Source organism: Siphateles boraxobius, unplaced genomic scaffold, assembly GCF_051911475.1.
Source record: "Siphateles boraxobius isolate OS27281-9 unplaced genomic scaffold, OSU_SipBor_1 53, whole genome shotgun sequence".
Classification (NCBI taxonomy): domain Eukaryota; kingdom Metazoa; phylum Chordata; class Actinopteri; order Cypriniformes; family Leuciscidae; genus Siphateles; species Siphateles boraxobius.
In genome coordinates, this window is record NW_027509175.1 from 8,580,244 (window position 1) to 8,607,346 (window position 27,103).

A 27,103-nucleotide genomic window follows, 5' to 3' on the forward strand; every position below is an offset into this window, starting at 1 on the left:
CGAATGGCAACTGCAAATACCTTGCTACAAGTATAATGATGTTTTGTCACTGGGTATTCACTCACATTTCAGGACACTGATCTTTTTTTTGTCTTTTTATCAATAAAATTATAATTTGTATGGCAAATGTTAAGTGTATGAAGGGCGGCTATCCCCTCTGAATGATGTTCACTGTTTTTAATATTTTAAACTGTATATTTCACAATATTACTATTTTTATTGTATTTTTGAATGCAGCCTTGGAGAGCATAAGAGACTTCTTTCATAAACATTAAAAAATCTTACAAATCTTAAACTTTTGAACAGTTGTGTAAGTTAAAGTAAGGGTAATGTATAAAATGTTTACTTTTTAAATAGTGCAAGTAGTTTTTAAGTTGACATATTTTAGTATTTTTTTAAAAAGTATTTAGCTAAATACAGACAAAAATATTTCACATTTAAAGGGATAGTTCACCCAAAAATGAAAATTCTGTCAGCAATTACTTACCCTCATGTCGTTCCAACCCCGTAAGACCTTCGTACATCTTCGGAACACGAATTAAGATATTATTGATGGAATCTGAGAGCTGGATCACTCCTCCATACTCCTCCATAGTCTTCTTGAGGGATTGAATCTTGCCAGCCCCGAAAAGTTATTAAAGACATCGTTAAAATAGTCCAAGTGACTACAGTGGCTCAATCTTAAGTTTATCAAGCGACGAGAATACTTTTTGTCATCTATTCATTTCCTTCTCTGTGGGCCTCGAGGCAGTACACTAGTGTAATAGCATAAGCTCCTTTGTTGTACGTCACACGCATCACCCACATGCAGCGTCAGCCAATAGTGAGCCTACGTGTGACGTAGCTCTATGCAATCACACTACGTTAACTGACTCGAGGCCCACAGAGAAGGAAATGAATAGTTGAAATAAAGTTGTTATTTTTGTTTGTTTTTGCGAACGAAAAGTATTCTCGTCACTGGATAAATTTAAGATTGAGCCACTGTAGTCACTTGGACTATTTTAACGATGTCTTTAATAACTTTTCGGGGCTGGCAAGTTTCAATCCCTTATAAGCCTAGAGGAGGAGTGATCCAGCTCTCAGATTTAATCGAAAATATCTTAATTCATGTTCCGAAGATGAACGAAGGTCTTACGGGGTTGGAACAACATGAGGGTGAGTAAATACTGACAGAATTTCCATTTTTGGGTGAATTATCCCTTTAAAGCTGCAGTGAGCAATTTCTGAGAAACACTGTTGATATTTGAAATTCAGTGTTGGGGAACGTTACTTTTAAAAGTAATGCGTTACAATATTGTGTTACTCTCTAAAAAAGTAACTAATAGCATTACTTAGATACTTTTTATGGAAAGTAATGTGTTGCATTACTTTTGCTTTACTTTTTCTCACCTCCTTGTTTGTATTTTAATATAAAAAAAAGTTCTGTTTTTGGCAAGTGTAAAATTTATTTCACATTTGGTGTCAAAGGGCCAAGCCTCAGGCTGAGGGAAATGGAAATTCACACCTGTACAGTAGAGGGCGCAGCTCAAATAAGTGAAGATGATCAACGTGTAACCAATCCTACTTTACTCGCTCCGAGCGGGATCTGAACCAGCGTCTCCGGTAGGGATGGGGGAAAAAAACGATTCTTAGATGCATCGCGATGTGGACGATTCTGAATAGAATCACAAATGGCAAAAATCGATTTTCTAAATGTTAATTGATAACGTAATGTTGACGGAACGCAAAAGGCGCCTGGACGGTCTGTGGCGTGCAGCTGTGCACATAACAGAGACGCATGATTGTTGAGCGAGAAATCCGACCGGCACCCTCTGCATTAAAATCTAGCGTAACGTTGGCTTCTATGAAGTTGAAGGGAAAAGGAGAGACTTTATGCAAGTACGGCTCCAGACTGCGACTAAATGGGCGACAAGAGGTCGCACTGGTGCGACCACCACATTGTGCAATTGTTAAGAGATGCAATTTCTGTTACATATGTTACGAGAAACATCAAACGGCAAACAAAACGAAAGTTACGAAACTGCGCTATTCGTTTGAGTCTCCGAGCAGCACAAGCTCAGAACAGGTTTACTCGTGGGCTGCTCTCAATCACGTGACACTGTTATTACACAGTGCTGGAAGATCCAGTGAGAACGCGTTTGAATTCACCGCAGAATTAATAACATCACAGCGAGATCTAATTGGCAGCATTCAAATTCTGCGCAGAATTCTGTTATAAACCACACATATCAGATCAAACAGCGCTGACGTGGAAAACAGGCCAACCTTAAAAGCTTCCACCCAACTCGGAAAAGGCAAAGCGAATTACAAACTCTATCGCAACATTTATTGCCAAATCACTTTTTAATTAATACAATTTATTGGAAGTAAATTCATTATGGATCATTACAAATACTTTGCTTTAAAAGTACCAAGTAGTCACACAGTGAGAAAAAATTAATCTGTATAAAAAAAAGATGCATCGATAATCGTTTTATCATCGCATCGCAGCCCTCTGAATCGTGATCGAATTGAAACGTGAGGTGCCAAGAGATTCCCACCCCTAGCCTCGGGCGAGGAAGGCGGGTGCGCTAACAAGGGCGCTAAAGACTGCAATCTCCAGTGTCCGTCGCTAGCGCACCTCTTGAGGCCAGAGGAGTGAGGTTTACATGCACAGCGACTACTAGCATGCCTACATTACAAACAAACGACACGGAAGAACACAAGAGTACTCAAGCAAGAGTTTGTTGTTAGTTGCCAGCAGCACACCAGCTCCACACAAACAATGACACTCAAAACTGCTGTTACGATAGCTAACATTACAACAACAGCATATCTTGGTTCTGTAAAACATAGCAATCCGATGTTACTCGCATTGGAGCAGAAACAATGCAACCTCTGCGTCCGTTTTCAGCCCTTCCCGCTTCGGTCTCTCCAGCTCTGGAGAGCTTTTCTAATATTACCGCGGGTCCTAAAGCTCATGCCTGATCATAAACCTTCTTTTTCCAATAATATTCCTCTAACCTTTTCTTTTTTGGAATGTCTCTCAGCCAGCTCTCTTTTAACAGCCTTTCTTCAAATCTCCCTCTTGCTCACTCTTGCTCCTCCCCCATCATTTTTGGACATGTCCCCTAACTGCTGATTGGCTCACTCCGTCTCCTCCCCCATCATGAGTGGACACGCCCCCTACAACTGATTGGCTCACTCTCTCTCCTCCCCCATCATGAGTGGACACACCCCCTACTGCTGATTGGCTCACTCTCTCTCCTCCCCCATCATGAGTGGACACGCCCCCTACTACTGATTGGCACACTCTCTCTCCTCCCCCATCATGTGTGGAGCGCCCCCTACTGCTGATTGGCTACAAGTGTGTTGTGGTGCTCGGTCCGATCCACTTTTAACAAAATTTCTCAGAAATCACTTTCTGAGCCTTTAATTGTACATTTAAAAGTAAAACCTTTGCTTTTAGCTTTTCAAATTGACTGAAGAAATCAAGAGCCAAAGGACATATTCTCAATTACTGTAAGTACATTTCATGCACAAATTGTGCAAGTCGACCTGTTTAATCACAATTTTGTCACAGTCTCTGAGTAAGTCTCCAGGACACATAAGACTGAAACGTCTTATTAGAATTTGTTAAGGATTAAATTCAGCTGCGAATGATTTGACTACTTACTTCAATAACACAGAAAATGTTATTATTTAACACAATGATTGATTTACACAATGATGATCAGTAAAATATCTGTTAATATCAGTGTAAGGGTCTAAGATTGTAAGGTGTAAAAAGTGTGATTTCCTCCTCTGAAGTGTAACTGAGTACAAGCATTTCGTTTCATTAGTGCTCAATCGCAAATTCTCCAAAATGATGACAGAATTTTAATTTTCATCTCTTTAAGTATAGTTATCAAGTGAAATTACTCCAGTAATTTACATCTTGATGATAGCAAAAACCACTTCCATGCAACTAATGAAAGACTGCAGCAGAGGTTAAACGAGAGGAAGATGTATCCATTAATTAATTACTGCGCACTTACAATGATAAGGAAGATGAAATAGATGAAGTTGTAAAAGGAATGTGCATCCATGACATAATACATGATATCCACCCATCCCTCTAAGGTGATGACCTGATGAGAAAACAGAAACAGGATCATAAATGTTACGACATCTGCAAAAGCAAGTACTGCATAAAATATAGCCCTTCTCTCAAGTGTCAACATACAAAGGACATCTTCCAATATTGTTCATCGCTTACAGAAAACTAGGTCAGGAAACACTATGGAATGATAAACGTCATGCTGTGGTCAATTGGATTTACTCAGAAACCTGATAAATGTCCATGCACATTCCCAATCAGATTAGTAAAGAATATGATAAATACTGTTGCACCTAAAGATTAGATTAGAATGGAACATGATAAAACTTGATTTCCTGGGACAGATAAGTTGGTTAATGATGTAATAGGATTCACTCTCGCTGTAGCCACTGGCAACCATTCACTTCATTTACCAACTCTGAAAGTAAGTGTCTCTCGGTGCCAAAAGGATATGTGAGGATAAAAAATATCACCGCCTGCCAGGCTTAATATATACTCAGCGAAAATTGTAATGCACAACTTGGAGCGGATGTTCCAGTAGAGAAAAAAAGGAAAGTCTTGAACGGCCTTGCAAAGAAATTATGACTTTGCTTTTTCTTTTTTTACATAAACTCATTCTATACCATTAAATCTTTTTGCCAACTCACAAACACGCATACACACCTGAAAGATAGCAATCCATGCATATCCAATGTTGTCAAAGCTGATAGCCCCATTATGGGGATTGTGTTCGCTTGCTTCGCAGTTGTTGTAGTACAAGTTCCAGTTTACACATCCATGATGAGCCGGCTCTTTAAAAACCAGATCTGTGACATCATCAGGCGTGAGTTCACAATCAGCCCCTCCCACTCTGCGTTTGGGAATATTGTAGCAGTGCAACATTCCGTTCTCCCGAATGGTGGAGCAAATGAAGGGGATGTCGTCTGTTTCTTCCAGTCTGTAGTATTCGCTCACAGACTCTGAAACATTATATAGCCTGCAGACAGACAACATGGTGTAGGTTAGGGAGAGACACACGCATTGTGCAGGGTTATTATTGTGAACTAAAATGATAAACAAATACTTTCACTACTTACTTAAAATAAAATAAGCATAATAAAATAATAATTATATATGTGTGTGTGTTTATATAATGTCAGCTTATTTTATATCAGCTCGTTGTCTGTGAAAGAAAAACTCAACAAAAACAAGTGAAAAACTAAATAAACTTCATAAAACTACATTTTATACATTTCACATGTTTAAAAAATATATATAAAAAAGACAAAAACACAACAAAATGAACTAAAATGAAAACAAAATATACAACTGAGTCAAAATATTGACATATTATGATAGTATATCAATTATACTAAACTAATGTTAAAACAATTTTTTCATAATGTGTAATACAATATTTGTGATTGGATTTTTACTAAATAAAGATTTCCATAATTATTTTGAGATAGAAATCAGCTCAGATAGCAGAATCTATGAATGATAAAACTCTACGTCTGGTACTTTCCACAAATATGGTACACTTTAGAGGCACAAATTCTATGATTTATAGTGAGAAATAAAACATACTAACACATATCTAACATAAAATTGGCAGGACAAGTATCTAGTTTTTAAGACATCAAAAGTCTGTATTCCCTCATTAAATTGGTGATTTGATCTGTTTTTGTCTTTTCTGCTGTATCCAACTATTTAAATTATTAAATGATATAATCATTTTGTGAAATTCACATTCATTGTAGTAAAACCAGATTCAAATTATTAGTTAATTTATTAATTATTCGCACTATATATTAACTAATATATTTCCAACATGCATTGTCTTGTATAATATTTAATATCTATTTTGACCTTTTGAGGTTGGCAATCAATATTTTATTGCTTTTATTTATTTATCTGAGCTTATCTAATTTATTAATTTGCTTTATTTAAAAAAAGACAGCCTTTTGATATAAAGCTGTAAAAAAATGTAAATACTACAAAGCAAAACACTGAATGCTAATTTATTTGACATTTGATATTTGCAAATTGCACTGCATTGCATTAAATTTGGATTTAGCTTTCAAATATGAAGTATCCATTTAATATTGTGACAACACAAGCTTAAGACTCCTGTGACTCATTCTAACAGAAGCATCCCTCTGTGACCACCTCAAAGCTACATAATAATGGGTGATAGTGTGGAGCATTTTGTTCTCTGAGCATTTACAAACCATTTGAGCCAAGTGAGCTTCTTTTTTGATCTGTTTCACTTCCTGCTTATTAAACTGAGAGAGCCAGAAGAGCTTTAAGCTGAACTATTAGGTATCACCTGCAAACATGTTTATGTTAGGTTTTAAGAGAGAATGTTAAAGAAAATGGCCCATGTGCTACTTAAAGCATATATGAAATTAAGCAGCATTGTTTTTTTTGTAATTGTAATATTTGCAATCATGCAACATGAATTGTAAATGCCATAGACTTAAAAAAGGACATTCTATGTACCTTTTAATAATGCATTAAACTCAAAACAGATGGCTAACTTAATTGACATTTAATAGCAAAATGCACTGCATTGCATTAAAAATTTACATTGTTAGAAACAATGTGCTAAAATTGTACCTTTATGGGTACAACAGCTTGTCACTTTGGCAGTACCCTTAAAAAGACAACTTTGTACCTTATAAACACCTAAAAGTTGCATTTTAAGACCCTACATGTAAAGTAGTAATATGTACCTTTATGGTACTCATTAAATGATGTACAAATTAATACAAATACCCAACACTTCTAAACATAACAGACCCAACATATTACAGTTGGTATTGTTTTCATACACGTCAATCAAAATATCTGTCAAAATCATCAATACCGCTATACCACTATAAGAGAATGTTGAATAAAATAGCCTGAGATTTATGTTACACTGTAAAACCAAACAGTTGTTCTAACTAACACTTTTTAGTTAACTTTACTTAATATCAAAGAATTAGTTGAACTTACTTAAAACAATTTAGTAATCTGTACTGTTTGCATGCTATGCCTTCTTTACTCAGAAAACCCAAGTACACATTACTTGACTGGTTTGAGTACCATTTTGCAAAAGCAAAAAAAAAAAAAAAAAATTCAGGCGGGGCAAAGGGTTTTTGAGGCAACAATTTTGGGAGACCGTCACATAAGTTGACCGTAAATTCATGTTGATTTCCTAAAATTTCTCACCATTATTGTGATAAGTGTTTCCTTTGGTTGGGCACGGGGAACTTAATTTATATTATTGTAATTTTCTTCCAATTGATGCAGTGATGCAACATGAAATCAGTTATATGATTTCAAACGAAGTGAAGTAATAAATATTACACATATTTATACTTAAATTATTTCCATGTTATTGAATGAATTTATTAATGATATCTATCATAACTATTTCATGTATAATAATGATCTTTTAACATTTTATTGCTAACACTTATGGCTTAAACTTTTAATTGGGTTGATATAATCCCTCTATATTTGTGACAATTTCTTGCAATTTTGCTTGAGTCACACACAGACTTCAACATTCAGCATGCAAACCACAACAATGGTAACACATTTTTTTGTTATTAATTTAATTAGTTAGATCATTACAATTGTATTTGATGTATCTTGTCAGTATAACCCCAATAACGATAGCAAATAAAATTGTAATGGTAAAATAAAGCCAAAAATAGTAAAACAAAGCAATTCATTTATTCATGCCGCAATGCGCTCTGGGAGTACACTTCCTAAGATCACAGATAGAATTAAGTTGACAAAAATCAATAGATCAATTAAATAGATTAAGCAAGAAAAACTTGATGCAATTAAGTTATGATTACTTAATTAAATTAAGGCAACGAGTTACCTTAGTTTGTTTAAGTAGATTCCACTTATCCGGGTTTACAGTGTACTTATCTGAAACTTAAATAACCAACTTTTTCCTTATAGCCACCAAAAAAAAAAAAAAAAAAAACACACACACAATAGGGGTCTTCATATATTTTAGGCATTCATCTGCAGATTATAAGCCAGTAAATTCAGAGGACATGGATCCAAACCATAAAATTTGGTTCTAGTTTTGTAGCCTTTTAGATAAAACAATTCCCTCTTTAGTCACACTAAAAGATTGCCCAGAGGTCATCTGTTTTACGAGCTCATGCACTGAATGTATTACACAGATATTCTGCAGTTTAGCAAAGACCTGATATAAATAAGACCAAATTACCTTATAAGTTCTGTATTTAATTGCATCAGGGTTCACACTGCTACGTTTTTTGGAGGATAGCGAGATGTGGGGCTGGAGGGCACTAATATATCTCAATTTAATTGGGTTATTAGAAAGAAAGAAAGAAAGAAAGAAAGAAAGAAAGAAAGAAAGAAAGAAAGAAAGAAAGAAAGAAAGAAAGAAAGAAAGAAAGAAAGAAAGATGCAAGAAAAGTTAATCAAGGCCAGGATAGTTGTTTTTCTTTGTTAAAAATTAATTAAAATTAAAATAGAAAGGAGTGGAGTCCCTTATTAGTGCCAAATCATGTGGGAAACAAAACTGGCTTCAGGCTCCAAAAAACAACGAGTAGACGTGCAAACAGACAAATTTGCACATCCAATGGGACTCACTTAGACAGAAAGCTATTTTCACACCTGAGATCGGTATAATATGACTGGCAATTTCTGTGCGCTGCAAGCCATGGTAAACATTTATTAACTGGGTCATTCTCTGAAATGAGTGCCTTTCCCAGTTTTACATGGTTACAGTGTTTAAGTGTTAATCAATTAGATTGTGACATCTAAAGCCAAATTAATACATTTCAATATACACTGTGATGTAATTATGCCTTCATAAAGATATCATGGTTTATGATTTTAGTTTAGTTGACTAAATGACTTATGTTTAAGGTCATGAATCTGGAAAGTGCTTCTTATAAAGAAAATGTAATGTATATATATATATATATATATATATATATATTAGGGATGCACCGAAACCACTTTTTTCAGAATCGATCCAATCCGATACCAAAAATTTTGAGTTAAAATTTAGTCTAGAAAAATCATGAGTCCATTATAAGTCCATGATTTTTCTAGATTAAATGTTACTGCTGAATTATCCACTAATCTAGTTTAAATAGCATTTTTGTCATAGATTTTTTTTCTTTATAATAAAGTTGTCTGTTTTAAGTAGATTGTGTTTAACACACAAAAGAGTGATTATCAGTTCAACACAGAGAGTTACATAATTTCTACTTGTGTAAAAAACTGTGTTGCTATCGGATTGGCATCGGTATCGGTCGATACTCAGAATTTTTGGTATCGGATCGGATCGATTCTGAAAAAAGTGGTATCGGTGCATCCCTAATAATATAATACTGTATATATATATATATATATATAATTATATATATATTTGACAAATATTATAAATATATAATTGACTTTACAGTTTCTTTATAAGAAACACTTTCCAGATTCATGACCTTAAACATAAGGCTTATATATATATACACTCACCTAAAGGATTATTAGGAACACCATACTAATACTGTGTTTGACCCCCTTTCGCCTTCAGAACTGCCTTAATTCTACATGGCATTGATTCAACAAGGTGCTGAAAGCATTCTTTAGAAATGTTGGCCCATATTGATAGGATAGCCTCTTGCAGTTGATGGAGATTTGTGGGATGCACATCCAGGGCACGGAGCTCCCGTTCCACCACATCCCAAAGATGCTCTATTGGGTTGAGAGCTGGTGACTGTGGGGGGCATTTTATTACAGTGCACTCATTATCATGTTCAAGAAACCAATTTGAAATGATTCGAGCTTTGTGACATGGTGCATTATCCTGCTTGAAGTAGCCATCAGAGGATGGGTACATGGTGGCCATAAAGGGATGGACATGGTCAGAGACCAAGGGGCCTAAAGTGTGCCAAGAAAACATCCCCCACACCATTACACCACCACCAGCAGCCTGCACAGTGGTAACAAGGCATGATGGATCCATGTTCTCATTCTCTTCCATCTGAATGTCCCAACAGAAATCGAGACTCATCAGACCAGGCGACATTTTTCCAGTCTTCAACTGTCCAATTTTGGTGAGCTCTTGCAAATTGTAGACTCTTTTTCCTATTTGTAGTGGAGATGAGTATACGGGTACCGGTGGGGTTTTCTGCTGTTGTAGCCCATCCGCCTCAAGGTTGTGCATGTTGTGGCTTCACAAATGCTATGCTGCATACCTCGATTGTAACGAGTGGTTATTTCAGTCAAAGTTGCTCTTCTATCAGCTTGAATCAGTCGGCCCATTCTGCTCTGACCTCTAGCATCAACAAGGCATTTTCGCCCACAGGACTGCCGCATACTGGATGTTTCTCCCTTTTCACACCATTCTTTGTAAACCCTAGAAATGGTTGTGCATGAAAATCCCAGTAACTGAGCAGATTGTGAAATATTCATACCAGCCCGTCTGGCACCAACAACTATACCATGCTCAAAATTGCTTAAATCACCTTTCTTTCCCATTTTGACATTCAGTTTGGAGTTCGGGAGATTCCCTTGACCAGGACCACACTCCTAAATGCATTGAAGCAACTGCAATGAGAAATTGAACAGGTGTACCTAATAATCCTTTAGGTGAGTGTATATATATATATATATATATATATATATATATATATATATATATATATATATATATAAAATCAAGTTTAAGTAGTTGAGGGTTGAATTTTTTTTATTTGGCCCTAATGAAAAAAAGTCTCTTCTAAGAAAAAAAAGTTTCAATAAGAAACGAGACATGCTTTTTCTGAGGTAAAGGCCGAATCTTCCTTTAATGCAGATAGCATTAGCAGCGGAGGATTGAAGTGGATATTGCAAGTGGTTTTTGACAGACAATGCAATAAATGTTGTATGCACAAGAGAACTGTGTTTTTAAAAGGGCAGCATAATTTGAGTGAGAAGCATTATTGTAACAGACGTTGCTTGGATAGTGTTGGTCTTTGGGGAAGGGAATTGGAGAGATGCAGTGATGCACCGGCACGGGTCAAGGCTTCTTTCGGCAGACTGGCTTGCTGGTATGCAGTACATCAGGGTGGACAGTTGTCAAAATGATTCACTGATGCAAACTGCCTTTATGGATAATCATTATTCAACTCTTTAATTTGTACACTCTCTATGATCAACGAGGCCCTTATGGCGTATGTAATGCTAGAATTGTTATCTTGTGTCAGCATACACCAAAATAATATAATGCAACATTTATACTTGGGATTGCTGTAATCTGCTAACCTACAGTAAATTCCTCATTAAAAGGTAATTCCAGGTCTATTAGCACAGACATTTTTTCACATGTCCCTTAGTTTGTAAAAGCAATGGAAAATGTGTGTACAGTAGCACACCTTCAGTGGAAGTCTTTCTAGTCAGTGTATATTGAAGAGGGAATGTATATTTAAAATATGCTAAACTTTTTCAATGGTATAAACAAATCTTTAAGGTTAAGTTACATCCAATATTTCTTGTCATGATCCTGTAAATTCAGAAAACCTGATAACTTTTGGTATATGGAAAGTGGGTGTATTTTTCATAAACTACCATTTAAAACTTTGGAGTCAATAAGATTTAAAAAAATAAATAATAATGCTACAATTCAGCAAGGATGCATTTTATTGACCAAAAGTGGGAGTAAAGACATTTATCATTTTACAAAAGATTTCCATTTCAAATAAACGCTGTTCTTTTGAACTTTCTAGGAATCAGAGAATCCCGAAAAAATGAATCACGGTTTCCACAAAAATATTAAGCAGCATAATAATACATGTTTATTGAGCAGCAAATAAGCATATTAGAATGATTTCTGAAGGATCATGTGACACTGAAGACTGGAGTAATGATGCTGAAAATTCAGCTTTACCATGGGCTATCACAGAAATAAATTACATTTTAAAATATAATACAATAGACAGCAGTTATTTTAAATTGTAATAAAATTTCACTATATAACTGTTTTAACTGTAATCTGCAGTCTTGGTGAGCATAAGAGGCTTATTTAAAACAGATTAAAAACTGTTACAGACTCAAACTTATGAACAATGGTATAGGACAACTCAACCTACATCAATTACATCAGTACCCCATAATCATGAGTTCATCCAAGTAGAAAAGCAGTCATAAACAGGACATTTTAGACAACGTCTAATATAATATCAAACATTCGTGAAAAAAACATAAAAGTTCTTTAACCAAAAATATTGTTTATATGAAGCGCATTACTGTACACACACTACTTTTTTTTTTTTTTTTTACAAACACAATCAATACTATGAAAATTTCAAAGCATTCATTGTTGCAACATTACACTTGACTCCCAAGCATAATTGTTTCAAACTCCTGCAATTTGCATGTATCGAGTAGCTTGCATTAAAAATCATTGGTTTTGCACTTACTTTCTGACGTTGCTGTCAAAGAAGCAGCGGTTCCGGAGAAGCCCCGCCCACAGCTGCACACCAACGATCCCGAAGATGAAGAACACAAAGAAACAAAGCAGCAAGACGTTTCCCAGCATCGGTAAAGTATCCAACAGCAATGTCACCAGGATTCGCATACCTACGAGACACAGATGCATGATGTCACAAACATGCATTTAATAACATGTGTGCAATGAAGCAACAAAGCCATCGTGGTTCACTAGACGCATTTAGAAATGAGACTCTGTAGTGTTACATCTAACTTTGATAACTCTGATCTGACATTCACATACTTCATGAACACATTTTCTCAGAGCCTGATGTGTTCAGTAATTGAGCCAAGAAGTGAACACACACACACACACACACACACACAAACTTGCGAGGCTTTGGCTAACGCCCGGTGGTTTGAGAATAATCGAATTGGAAACTTAACAGCCATGGGCTCTCACTCCTCACTGAGTCCAAAATCTATTACTGCTTTGCCACACACACACTCACACACACACACACACACACACACACACACACACACACACACACACACACACACACACACACACACACACACACACACACACACACACACACACACACACACACACACACACACACACACACACACACACACACACACGGAATGTGTAGACAAAAGGAGTGTGCTATAATTGGTAAGAGTGCATGTCAAGAATTTACGGTCTCGCCCTACATTAAACAAAACAGACACTTACTTTCACTGTTGGACTCAATCCATGACTGTAACACACACCAGCACCTCTCTGAAGACTAATAGCATGTGTGTGTGTGGGTGTTTGTGTATTATTTTGTGGTCCATCAACTATGAGATGTTGGACTGTGGGCACTTAGCTGAAAGAATCAGCGTCAGTGACCATATAATACATCATGGGAGTCTTGTCTACTCTTTGCGTGTGTATATACAGCAGGCACATCTTTTTTTCAGCACGAGTCCAGATCTTTTACTTTAAATCAATAGCTGGGTTGTAAAACAGGGACAGTAAGAGAGAATCGAGAAAGATATACAGATGGAAACAAAGAGAGCGAAAACAGTACTCACTAGGAACTCTGTTGATGGCTCGTAAAGGCCGGAGAACCCGTACGGTTCTGATGGCTGAGAAACTAACATTATGACCATCTAAAGAATACTCCAACATCCTAAAACATAAGCAACAGAAATTCATTTAAACAAACTTGAAATGCAACACAATAGGGTAATACAGATAATATAGAATATTATATTTAAAATATATATATATAATATGATATAATATATAATAGTCAGTTTTGTTTTCGTTTTGTTCCTATAGTCATCATTAGTTTCCTTGGTCTGTCTGTATTTAAGCCTTCAGTTCATTCAGTTCATTGTCCGGTATCGTCTTTGTTCTACGTGGTTGTGTTTATTTTATTTCCTGTGTTTTCCTCTATTTTCTAAAGAGTGTTATAAAGGACAGTCTTAGTTTGGATTCTCCTGCGTCGACATAAATAAAAAAAAATATATAATAATAGAAGAACTATTTTCTATTGTAACATATTTTAAAATGTAATTTATTTCTGTGATAGTACAGCTGAATTTTCAGCATCATTACTTCAGTCTTCAGTCACATGATCTCTCAGAAATCATTCTAATGTGCTGATTTGCTGCTCAAGAAAAATTTCTATCAATGTTTGAAAACAGTTGTACTGCTTAATATTTTTTTCAGGATTCTTTGATGAATAGAAATTTCAAAAGAACAGCATTTATTTAATTGTTTTGTAACACTGTACACGTTTTTGCTGACGGTTAAATCAATTAAATGCATTCTTGCTGAATTCATTCTTGCTTTAAATAAGGTAGTGTATATATTTTTACTGAAACGTTTTGACACATGGTAACATTTGTGTTGCAGACCAGTGTTTGGTCTCGATTCATCGACTCACTGAACAGTTTAAACACAGTTCTAACATCATGTTTACTACATTAAATTTAAAACAGAGACATCTCTTTCGTACTGCTCTCACACACAGCAGCAAGAGAATATTTAATGTTGCTAAATTGATTTCAAATATTTATATTCTCGCCCTGCTGAAAAGTGAAACTTAGGCCAACGTGAATGTCAATGCTATTTATACTAGTTAGAGTTGGTTTAGTGCTGTTATAGCCACACTTCTCACCTTGACCAACATAATATTTCTGGTAAAGGAGATTTACGAAGGAAGTTAAGCTAATTAAGAAGTCTATAGGGAAAACCAGCACACCAGCATCCCAAAGTGCTTTAGAAATGTTTTTCCTTTGTCCGAATTAATGACCAACTTACTCACACAAGAGTTTTATTGAGTGATCAGGAACTTTAGATTGAGCTGCCTTTTGGAAAGAGAGGAAAACTTGTAGAATCAGCGTCAGTGATAGTGCAAGTGACAAGAGAGACAAGATACAGACAGACACAGGGACTCTCGCCTGGTGGTAATTGTCATTCATGAGCTTAGCTGTGACACATCGACTTGACATTAGAACTTGACCTGACATTAAAACTGGATTTGACATTAAACAAACACACACACAGATGCATGCACGCACACACGCACGCACACACACACACACACACACACACACACACACACACACACACACACACACACACACACACACACACACACACACACACACACACACACACACACACACACCTTGTAATAGTTAAGAGTTTAATGACTCATCAAATTCTTGGAACCACACACTAATAGTTGACTTTTTAGATCGGAGCGTGGCAGTTTCAGGTTTGTGATTGGTCACTCACCCAGCCATGACGATAAAGAGGTCAAGGCGGTTCCAGGTGTCGCCAAGGTAACATTTCGGACCGAATACCCCCAAGGCCACCATTTTTAACACCATCTCCACAGCAAAGAATGCAAAGATGAAGTCATCGAAGGCCTGTAGAGTGAAGAACCGTGAACACATTCAACCACTACATGGAAAATAGACAAATGACCATGCCATTTATTTAAAGTGCATTTTTATATAGGTCTAATCGAACATCATGGTTTTTGGTTTAAACCTCTAAATATGTTAAAAGTCTAAAAGCAAACAACAATCATAATAGAAAAAATATTACGTTTTTTTTTAAAGTTGACTATGCAACAAAATGTTTTTGGTTTCATCTGAAAATTCAACTTCTATATTATAGTTAATTTAGCTTTTGTTTATGGTGTGATTAAGTGATTAAAAAGCCCACAAACATTTATTATGTAATTTATTATGTAACAATTTATTATGTAACATTTTGGCTTATGTCTAAAGAAAATAAAGCATGGTAGCCTATCACTGAATCACTGTAGATCATTTGTGATCTACACAACAAATATGTTTCTCTTCTACTTGTTTTCTTTGCTTTCAATTAATATAATTCTCTAAAATGTACAGTCCACTAGATTACATTAGGTAGGGTGAATGTGAACCAATCCAGTACTAAAATTATTTTTTAATGTTGACATACCTGAAAATGTAGTTCCCATGATGCTTTGCATGGACTACAGGGAAGACTGATAGTGTTTAATGTTCAGTAATGTTGGGATTTAGTATAGCCAAAACCTGAAAATGCATCATGTCGCATATCCAAAAGGTATTAATTTCAATCCAAAATATCAGTCTAAGAGGCATATGCAAATAAATGATCTAACTTTCAACAAACTGGTCGCAGGGTGAAACCACAGATTCTCTTCTCTTAATTGATCTCATTTAAAGCAGCGCTTGTCTACTAAATTCACCACCTTCGACACTTCATTTCAAGACAATCTCTGTCAGACTTCAAATTGCCTGTTGTGAACAATGTTCGTATTATTATGCAGAATCTACAGGTTATTTTCGAGTCGTTGTGGAGAGATTAAAGAACCGTATGTTTCAGAGTCTGTGGCTGATGCTTCATGGTGTCGCTCACAATTGACAGTAGACTGTGTCCAGGATCAACATAACAGTTTCATGCCGCTCCGTATCGGACCTTTTCTTCTACTTTAGTGTTGTACAATAAAATATATATTGTTAAAAATTATTTCATGTAATGTTTTGCTGAAAAGTGTATTTCTACAGATATCACTTGGTTTGCTATTTTGTTTTCTATAATCCAATTAAACATTTTAAATGGGGCTTGAATGTGTGTGCTTGAAGTTGTATGTTTTAGTCTTTGAATGCTTTCTTTTCTAAATTACTCAAACAAAACAACATATAAGATAAATTAATCACAGAGATTAAAATCTTTAAAGTGCCCCTATTATGCTATTTCAAAGGCTCCTAATTTAGTTTTAGATGTCTCCAACAAGGTCTACATGAATCCAAGGTCAAAACCACTTACATTTTCTCATAATATACAGTGCATCATCACCTCTTTTATCAGTGTCTGAAACGGTTCAATAAAGGATCCAGACTCTATAAAAACCTCCTTTGTGAGAGTCTGCTTTGCTCTGATTGGTCAGACGGCCCGGTCTGTTGTGATTAATTACTGCTTACAGCGCGTGTCGGAAACCAAACGCCCATTTCAGCTCAGCTTTCCTCAGCACTTGATACACAGTATATGAACAGTATCAATGGTGTTGGTTTTACTGTCTGAAAACCAAGTCCAAGTCCTCATCCTTTGGAACTGCCAGAAAGAGTGGATTTGCTTTCGCAGCACAGAAAACAGCATCTTCTCGAAATGTCGACAACATGAACCAAACTCTTCCAGTCTCAGCTACAACTACAGTGTTTGAGGACGTAAAGTCGATGTTGTCTGTGGGCAACCAATGAAGACCATAGGCTGGCATTATGTAGATTTGTATACAAGACTCGTTTCAGCCGGTTCACAATCGGTTCTTTCATTTGGGAGACAAAAATTCCATTTATCATGTATCATGAAAAAGCATAATATGGGCACTTTAGTTAATATAACCATGTGTGTGTGTGTGTTGTGTTTGAGTGTGTTACCTGCAGTATGCTGCACCTGTCAGAGTGGCACTCCAGGTCTTGGCAGGGCTGGAACATGCCGAGTGTGATGCAGTTGAGCAGAATCACCAACATGCTGACTCGCTCAAACCACGTAGAGCTTCAGTTAAGGCCAATACAACTCACAAAGAAAAACAAATTCATATATTCCTATCACAGTCTGCATAAATATCATGTTCCATTTACTCTTGATCTTGGGGTCTTTCTTGAGTAAAATGGAGTGTCTCAACAGAGTTTAGCATTTAAAATCAAAACATACACTATTGTTCAAATGTTTTTGGCCAGTAAGATTTTTAGTAACACTTTATTTTGATGGTCCCTTCTGAAAATTCTGTTAACTATAAGTAACTTTGCAACTACATGTCAACTAAGTCTCATTAGAGTATTAGTGGACTATCTGCTTCATATCTGCAAACTCTTTATTGTGATGATCCTCCAACAGACACTCTACTGACTATAAGTAACTTTGCAACTACATGTCAACTTATTCTAACCCTAACCCTACCAGTCTATTAATACTCTACTAATACTCTAATGAGAGTTAGTAGACATGAAGGTGCAATGTTACTTATAGACAACAGAATGTGTTAAAGGGACCATCAATATAAAGTGAAACCAATGCTGAATTTTTCATCCTTATATCCTGATTTGCTGCTCAAGAAATATTTCTTATTATTATCAATGTTGAAAACAGTTGCTGCTAAATATTTTGGTGGAAAACATGATACAATTTCAGAATTCTTTGAATATAATTTTTTTAAAGAACAGCATTAATTTCTTTAAAAATAGATTTTGTGTAACAATGTCAAATTAAAATTCAATTTAATGCTGTTACACTAGGGTTGAGATAAAATAAAGAGCTGGATCTATTTGCAAGCAGTTTTCTTTTTAATCAAAATAAACTCAAAAATTACACTTCTTTAGGTCATCTACTGTAGAAAACACAGGATTTTGATTACAGACAAAAACACAGGAAACAGAACAACACCTATTAAAAGACGAGATCTGGCCAAGAGCAACTGAAAATGAGGGATATATACACAAGTGCTGTGTTCAAAATCGTCCCCAATACCATCATTCACTATTTTCTAGATTCCTATATATAGCCCACTTGAAGGAGTGAATGAAAACGAGTGAGTGAATTTGGACGTAGGCGCACCTATAAGGGTTGCAGCTTTTGCATAGTTTATGTGTTTGCTGTTTAAAAATCATTTGAAACTTAGCAAACTGGCAGCTCCAGTGAAAAGGTTCATCTTGAATTATGTCATTGAAACTAGCATGCATAAACCTTAATTAAACAATTTAATACTCAATTATAAATGAATTTATACCTGTATGATATTACGCTGTAGCCATATTGGACAAGCGGTTTGGATAATGGATGGATGGAAGATTCAGCTGACGCCATCTTCTGGTCAGACGCAGGAATTAATTCAGTGTGCGACTCTCACAGTGCATTATGGGTATTCTCTCATTATACTCACACTCATTATTGTGGTGCATTATGGGATTAAATGAGTGCACTCACAAAACCACTGTCTAAAATAGTGCCCTATTTATGGGTATAGGCGGCGATTTCACATACAGCCAAGGAAACACCACGGACTAAACGAGAAAATTAAAGTCCCTGTAAAGGCAATTCTAAAAAAAAATTCTAAACACATTATAAATGTTAGAAATGTATAGCTAAAACATATTACAATGACTGTGAACTGTGAAGTACTGAATTGTGGAGTTAGACCGTTAAACAGTTTTTCACCATTGCTGTGTTCCAGATTTTTTTTTTGGGCGGGTCTAAAACAGGGGCTCGATGACGCACTGGAGCCCCTGAGCTCCTGGACACGCCCCTACTTGATGACGCACTGGAGCCCCTGGACACGCCCCTACTTGATGACGCACTGGAGCCCCTGGACACGCCCCTACTTGATGACGCACTGGAGCCCCTGAGCTGCTGGACACGGCCCTACTTGATGACGCACTGGAGCCCCTGAGCTGCTGGACACGCCCCTACTTGATGACGCACTGGAGCCCCTGAGCTCCTGGACACGGCCCTACTTGATGACGCACTGGAGCCCCTGAGCTCCTGGACACGCCCCTACTTGATGACGCACTGGAGCCCCTGAGCTCCTGGACACGCCCCTACTTGATGACGCACTGGAGCCCCTGAGCTCCTGGACACGCCCCTACTTGATGACGCACTGGAGCCCCTGAGCTCCTGGACACGCCCCTACTTGATGACGCACTGGAGCCCCTGAGCTCCTGGACACGCCCCTACTTGATGACGCACTGGAGCCCCTGAGCTGCTGGACACGCCCCTACTTGATGACGCACTGGAGCCACTGAGGCTGGCCCCTCCCCTAACAATATAAATAGAGCATATTAATAACATCAGTTTCCTGCTCAATCGCGAGTTACTGTCAGTATTGTTAGTTACTAACCTACAGTTCGCTAGCTAGCTATGCATTCGTCACGGAAATGCGTACTACCTGGATGCGGTCATGTACAAAACAGATCGGTGTCCTAATATATATTTCCGAAAAACAATCTCTCTTTTGTGAAGAGGCACCTTGATGGAGAGCTGAGGATCACCGCAAACGCCCGCCTCTGTAGTGATCATTTCACACAGGATATTTTTATAAACTTTCGTCGGAGTCAACTGGGATTCACTGATAATCCGCTGTTACTGGTGAATGGGGCCGAACCGACTATCTCCCGCCTCGGCCTTCATCCTCCCGTCGCGCCGACAACGGGTGAGTGTTAGTGGGTGTGGTTTCAGCGCAGCCAGCGGACACGCCCCCAGCATTTGAGAGCAGAGAGTAGCCTACAGCTAATTTGTTCAAGATTTTGATACCTTATTTTATGTACTTGCCGGCTTTTTTTATCATTCAAATTTGGCTGGGTGGCTAATAACACATTTTTCTGTGGTGTGACAAACTCAGAACACATACTTAATTTTGACTTTATAGGGACTTTAACAAGACACAGATGTATCACATGAGGGCAAATCACACACTATGGTAACAGATGAACAAAGACATGAAACTGAACAGAACAGTGCAAAACCAACTCAAAAGCCCTATACGGACAGTAATTGTTTCTCATATGGACGTTCATAAAAATACATTTGCATGGCACCTCAGTGATAAAAGCATTCGGATGGCGATTTATTCACGGTGGAGGAGCGAGTTTTGTGATCCTTGTGAAGCCGGAAACGCGTTACACACTTGGTCAGTCACATGATTGTCTTCTGTAAATAAAATGTCATATGCTTCAAATAATAAGAATAAGTTCATATTTAATTTAATAATAGAAAAATAATATCCTAATTATTTAAATCTCCTGATTAAAAATTGGAAGATCAATGCGCTATAGTTAAAATGGTTTTCTGTCTTATATTTTATATCAAAATGCTGGATGTCATTTTAAAAATGGAAATTAGCGGAAATAAGTTAATAAAGCCTCTTATTTACATGGTGGAAGAAAAACACTGACCTTTTGGATTCGGACGGCAATAAAATCACTGACTAGCCCCTGTAAATGCTGAAGATGAGAAACAATTACTGTCTGAATAGAGCTAAAGTCCAACTAAAACACAAGCAAAACATGACTAAACATGAATAAATATTTTACTCAAACTTTTGATAGGTACTGAATATTATAGTAGAGAAGAGAAGAAACAGAGTTAAAATAAGGTTTAGTAGAGAAAAGCATAATAATGATACACAATTATATATATCTGTTTGGAGAACTGCTTTTAAATTTCCTCATCAACAACTGATTGAAGCATAGAAAATAGAATAGAATAGAATAGCTTTTAACACACAGCTAAAAAAAATCAAGTGGTGAAATGAGACTGAGCATGAATAATGTAAGACATTTGTAGATTAATAATTGATTGGTTCTCAAGAAGGTTGAAATAATAGAATTTGGATTGCATAAAACCCACCATAATTCCTGTTTTAATAAAATGTCCTTTTTAATATGCTCAATGCCTGTTTGTGACCATAAACCATACAAAATAATAAAATGCAATAAAGCCATTTTGTTTTCATATGCATCTAATTAAAAAATGCAATTACATTTTCCCTTTACAGCGCACCGATCTAAACACATACCTGCTGCTGTAAAGGCAAACTCAGGCCCACAGGCACTTTACCTCATTAATCATAAACCTGCCACAGCTACACGCTGTTCACACCCTTTCAATCACCACGGTAAATCCTGCAGCTATCCTCATTTACACCAGGACACATCACACCTCATTTGTGAGCAGAACAGGATTTAAAATGCTTCTTTAAACCCTAAAGACTGTATGCATCTGTGTCTCAGAGCAGCATTAACATGATCAGGCCCCTGCTGTTTCCTCAGGTCTCTGTCTTTCCGAAACCCTTCTGGAATTCCAGCAGACTTCCCTCTCAGTAGAACTGGGACAGTGTTCCCCTCATCAAACATTTATCCAGAGCCCACACTAACTCATACAGACTACTCCAGCTCTCGTCTCTCGTCCTCAAGATTGTTGTGGTCACATTCATGCCACTTCAGCTGAGGATAATGATGATGGTGATAGAGAACAGAAATGGGATGAGAAAGTTAGACTTTCTTTCTTCTATGGAACACAAAAGAAAGAAGATATTTAGAAAAATGGACCCCACTCTATATTAAGTGTTTTAACACTTACATTATACCTAGGAATTTTTTATGTACATGCATAGCAGTTAAATACACCTGTATGGTGCAGAACAATTTTCCGAAAGCATAAATAAAAAGTTTTTTTGCTATACCATGAAAATCCTTTCATTGTATAGACTGAACAGTTTAAAAAAAAGTTGTTTTGTGTTCTGCAGAAGAAAGAAAGTCAGAAATCAGATTTTTCGTTTTTAGGCAAACTATCCCTACTTTAAAAATCGTTTTCGGTAATTGGTATAAAGCTGAGATAAAAAATAAATAAAATAAATAAATATTAGATTAAAAAAATGTCTGAATTAAAAGAAAATTATACATGCTTCATGGCAACGAACTAAAATATAAAAACTAAAATGTACATAAATTAAAGCTATACTGTGTATATGTATATATATATATATATATATATATATATATAAAACTAATAATGACAAAAGCACATAGCAAAACTTAAATGAAAACTGAAAATATAAAAATAAAAGCCAGTTCAAAATATTAATAAACACTATACTATATTATAAATAATATACTGAATTAGTAGACAGTATTTTCTGATTTATGAATAGATAAAAAGAGATATCCAAAACTATCTCTGTAAAAACCTTTTACTCTATATGCCAACAAAAAATGTAAACAAGAATTATGATCCTGGCTTCGTCCAGTTTTGACATTTCTGATTTCATTATCCAGTGTCAAGATAATGCCTCAATTTCATATTTAAACATATTTCGGAAAACTTGCAATAGTCTTAATGTACTGTGATAAATCAACTGTAAAGTATGGTGCTATCTATTAGTTAGGATTTTCTACCCTATTCACCTGTATATTGTCTTGCCTTAAATAACACTGACACATATAAACACAGAGATATGCTTTAGTTCAGAGTCTTAAAATGCCAAATTAATGCCTGGAGTAGTCTGTCATAATGCATTTAAAAATTAGGAACTCACAGTCGTATCAAATTAGTGCAATACAAGTGATGTACTCCTAGAATTCCTCTTGTAATAGTGCATAATGGTTGAAAAAACAGATATGAGTTTTCTTGAGATCTCCAGGACCCAATGTGCTGGAAACACAATGATTTGGTTAATGGAAATATGGTCATAGCCCCATTCCTCCAGGAATTCTAAAGCACAAACTGAAAAACCTTATTTATATTGCAAAGAATTTTTCATGAAACTACCTGCTGAAAAAACCCGGTCATAACAGTTTATGGTCAGCCTGGTATTTGAAACATGGTATCTGATTTGTTGTTAGTACAGTAGCTGGTTACAGCATCAGTTGGTCTACTAGCTTTAACCAGGTTAGCCAGACAGATTGCTAATAGCTAATAAACCCAAACAGTTTGCACCAGCTACTAATCATAAAGACAGGCTTTAACCATGTAGATTTTCAAGTGTGGCATTACAGTAACATCCAGAAACGAATACATTTATATTTCCACTGTGATAATGATGAAATTTAATAAGATTTATTCAGCAAGGATGCATTAAATTGATCAAAAGTGACAGTAAAGACATTTATGCTACAAAACATTATATTTCAAATAAATGCTGTTTTTTAAAACTATCTCAGAATCCTGAAAAAGAAATGTATCACGATTTCCACAAAAACATTAAGCAGCACAACTGTTTTCAACATCATTATATTAGAATGATTTCTGAAGGATCACTGAAGACTGAATGATGCTGAAAATTCAGCTTTGCCATCACAGGATTAAATTAGATTTTAAAATATATTAAAAAAGAAAAAAGTTAGTTTTAAATTGTGATAATATTTCATAATATTAATGTTTTACTGTATTTTTGATCAATAAAATGCAGCCTTGGTGATCATAAGAGACTTTTCAAAACACACACACACACACACACACACACACACACACACACACACACACACACACACACACACACACACACACACACACACACACACACACACACACACACACACACACACACACACACTTAAATATATGCAAGGAAGCCAGGATCAATCACATTTTAGCATTTAAGCAATAAAGCCAATCACAATTCAGTATGCAAATATGAGGTCAACAATGTCAGTTACACAATGTCAGACACACACACACACACACACACACACACACACACACACACACACGCACAGTATGAATACAGTCAAATGGAAACGGATTTGGTATTCGTCATTATTTATTAAGTCTAGAAGAGATGATTCTGGGAAAAAGCAGGACTAGCGCATGTGCAGACAGTGTGTAATCGCTGTGGGTTGATCGCGTTTGAGCAAGCGTATGCAATGTGCTTATTTTTATCTTCTCGAGATACATGTCAGTGCAAACATAAACAAAACGCATGTACTGTATACACACACCGCATACGCTCATTATCATGATTACTTCAACAAACCATTATATACAACTGTTTATAAGGTTGCTTAGTAACACTTTGGTGGCTTTTGATGTGAAGTGAAGAAAAAGACAGCTGAAAAAGGTGAGGTCTCAGTGGGTTTCATGCACTTCATGTCAACATACTTAAAAGGTCATTTCGTGCCTGGGTGCTAGAAAAACATTCTAAAATTTTGGGGATATATACTGTACATAGTGAAAAGCGGAAAAAAGGAAAGACAGATAGTCAGATAAATAGATAGATATATAGATAGATTACAGACAGACAAGACAGACAGATAGATAGATATATGGATAGATAGATAGATAGATAGATAGATAGATAGATAGATAGATAGATAGATAGATAGATAGATAGATAGATAGATCAATTTGAGTGTTAAATCATTATAAGTGAGTGGAATTAGCTGATGCTAAGAGGTAGGAAAGCAGAAAGGCCAGTAGATAGAGAAGGGACAGACACAAAGAAGAGAAAGAGAGACAGAGGAAAAGACAGATAAAGCAACTGAGATCAAGAGCCAGACAAAACAGAGACTGAAAAAAAGAGACCAATTACGGGAGCTTCCGATTCTCGCGTTACCATGGGAACCTCCCACTGGAACTTCGTGGGAAAGAGCAGTTTCACTCCCCTAGGACACGCGGACACACACACGCTTATGAATTGTGATAAAGCAACATGACCCTCTGAACTGCTCCTGTCATGTTGAGGTCTTAAGAAGGTTTTAAGAGAAGAAGATCAAACACAAAAATGCATCTAAATGAAATTCTTGTGGGAATGACAGTGAGCAAGATTAAATACTTGACTTGAATAATTAGATCAACTAAGGAGTTGCTAAGATTTCTTTCTTTCTTTCTTTCTTTATTGGGATTTTCAGCAAAACTATGATGCTTCCAACCAAATAATGCAGATTTTTTTTTTGTGTCACAACAAAACATTTTCACAACTCAAGGAAAGGAAAATCCCTGAGCGCTTGTGCACAATAAACTCCTGGTCAGGTATGTGCAGTCCTTTTGAAGTAGGTCTGTTCTGTGCTACAGTTATTAACTATGAAATCAACATACATTAGAAAGAGTCGCTTATTTATTTCGTTATTTCAGTTTCAAACTGTGGAGTTGCATGTCATGTCCTCACTGAAGTAACCTGCATTTGCCTCTAAGCTACAGACCGTGAAACAAGTGGACCACCCTCATTATTCATGAATCACTGCAATAGTGCCTTCCTTTTTACACAGCTGGTATACTCTGATGAATTACACTGAACTAGACTGACCTTATGTAGTTGAGAAAAGTTTGGGTTTATCGTGACTTCAACAAATTGAAAGGTTGGGAATGGAAAGTCTTTTCATTGCATGATCATTGCCGATTCAATGCAATCCTGCGACTGCGAAAACCAATAGTGAATGTATGAGTATTTATTTTGTATTTTGTTGCTGATGTTTGTTACTGTTACTGTGACAATTTAATAGGATAAAAAGACTGAAATTTGAAATTCCCCCCTTCACTTGCATTAGTAGAGCGCAACAGTCAGATTCCGGAAGTAAAATCTCCATTCTTTTTCTCCATAGGGATTTTTAACGATAACTTAACGATAACGATACACCTTTAAAGACAGCCCTACTGTGAGCTACAGGGTTGTTAATTGATGCCTTTTGCTTCTTTTGAAGCTTTCAGGCCGCATTATTTCAACTAATTTTAAAAATAATTGTGCAGAATTTGTAGTGAAAAACTATATTACCCATGATGCTGTACAGAAAATTCCACCAATCAGAGTCGATAAAAGCAAAACATGCCAAAAGAGCTCTTTAGATCCGCCTATATTCCCATGATGCACTGCAAATGACGTAACCGTTGTTTTTAATTCAATTATGCTGTCCGCAATGCTTCATGGGATTGCAGTTTTCCCATCTTGTACCTTTGTATTTTTGTCTGATTTTCAAAAACTCTTTTGCTTCAAATCAAAGTTTGTAATGTTGATTCACTTTGTTCATAATTGGTTTTTCATGGCTTATAATGCTTTAACAAAGACTTTTCTTAAATCCCTATTGGAAAAATGAATGGAGAAATTACTTCCCGAACCATCACTGCTGAAAAAGGAAGCGCTATATTAGTATTTCTAAAAACGTAGGGGTTTTAAATATGTTTGAGGGTTTGTTTTAAACTACTAAACCTGTGTATTAAACTTTAGCAAATACTTCAAAATAATTTGAATCAAACGTGAACTGTTGTGGCCTTTTGTCTATGTCTGTTAGTTTTGAAGCATTTTTCATTATAGTACTGTTTACTTTTTAACAGTTGCAAAGATTATGCATAATACACCATAAACACTAATGATATTTCAATATGCGACCAGGTGTCGCAGGAACAGGGGTCATCAGTGTTCCAATGTTTAGATATTGATTCACAACATGGGAGTGGAATGAGACACAGCACTTCTTTTCCAAGAAAACAGACCAAAAATATAAATGACTCATCTTGCTCTCAAGAGCATATACAAATATTTGTTCAATAAAATTTGTTCAACTAGCTTTAGCAAGTAGCAATTTAAA

General features: G+C 36.2%; 1 protein-coding gene across 1 annotated transcript in view; it reads right to left on the bottom strand.

The window, feature by feature from the left end:
* The window catches only part of cacna1hb (calcium channel, voltage-dependent, T type, alpha 1H subunit b), a 99,580-nt gene that overhangs the window by 42,536 nt on the left and 29,941 nt on the right, over positions 1–27,103 (bottom strand). The window contains exons 3-8 of the mRNA XM_077205305.1: positions 17,471–17,582; positions 15,315–15,448; positions 13,598–13,695; positions 12,502–12,661; positions 4,742–5,054; positions 4,017–4,109 (exon numbers count right to left, since the gene is read on the bottom strand). Of these exons, the coding sequence (XP_077061420.1) occupies positions 4,017–4,109; positions 4,742–5,054; positions 12,502–12,661; positions 13,598–13,695; positions 15,315–15,448; positions 17,471–17,582 (910 nt within the window). The remainder of the gene's footprint in view (positions 1–4,016; positions 4,110–4,741; positions 5,055–12,501; positions 12,662–13,597; positions 13,696–15,314; positions 15,449–17,470; positions 17,583–27,103) is intronic.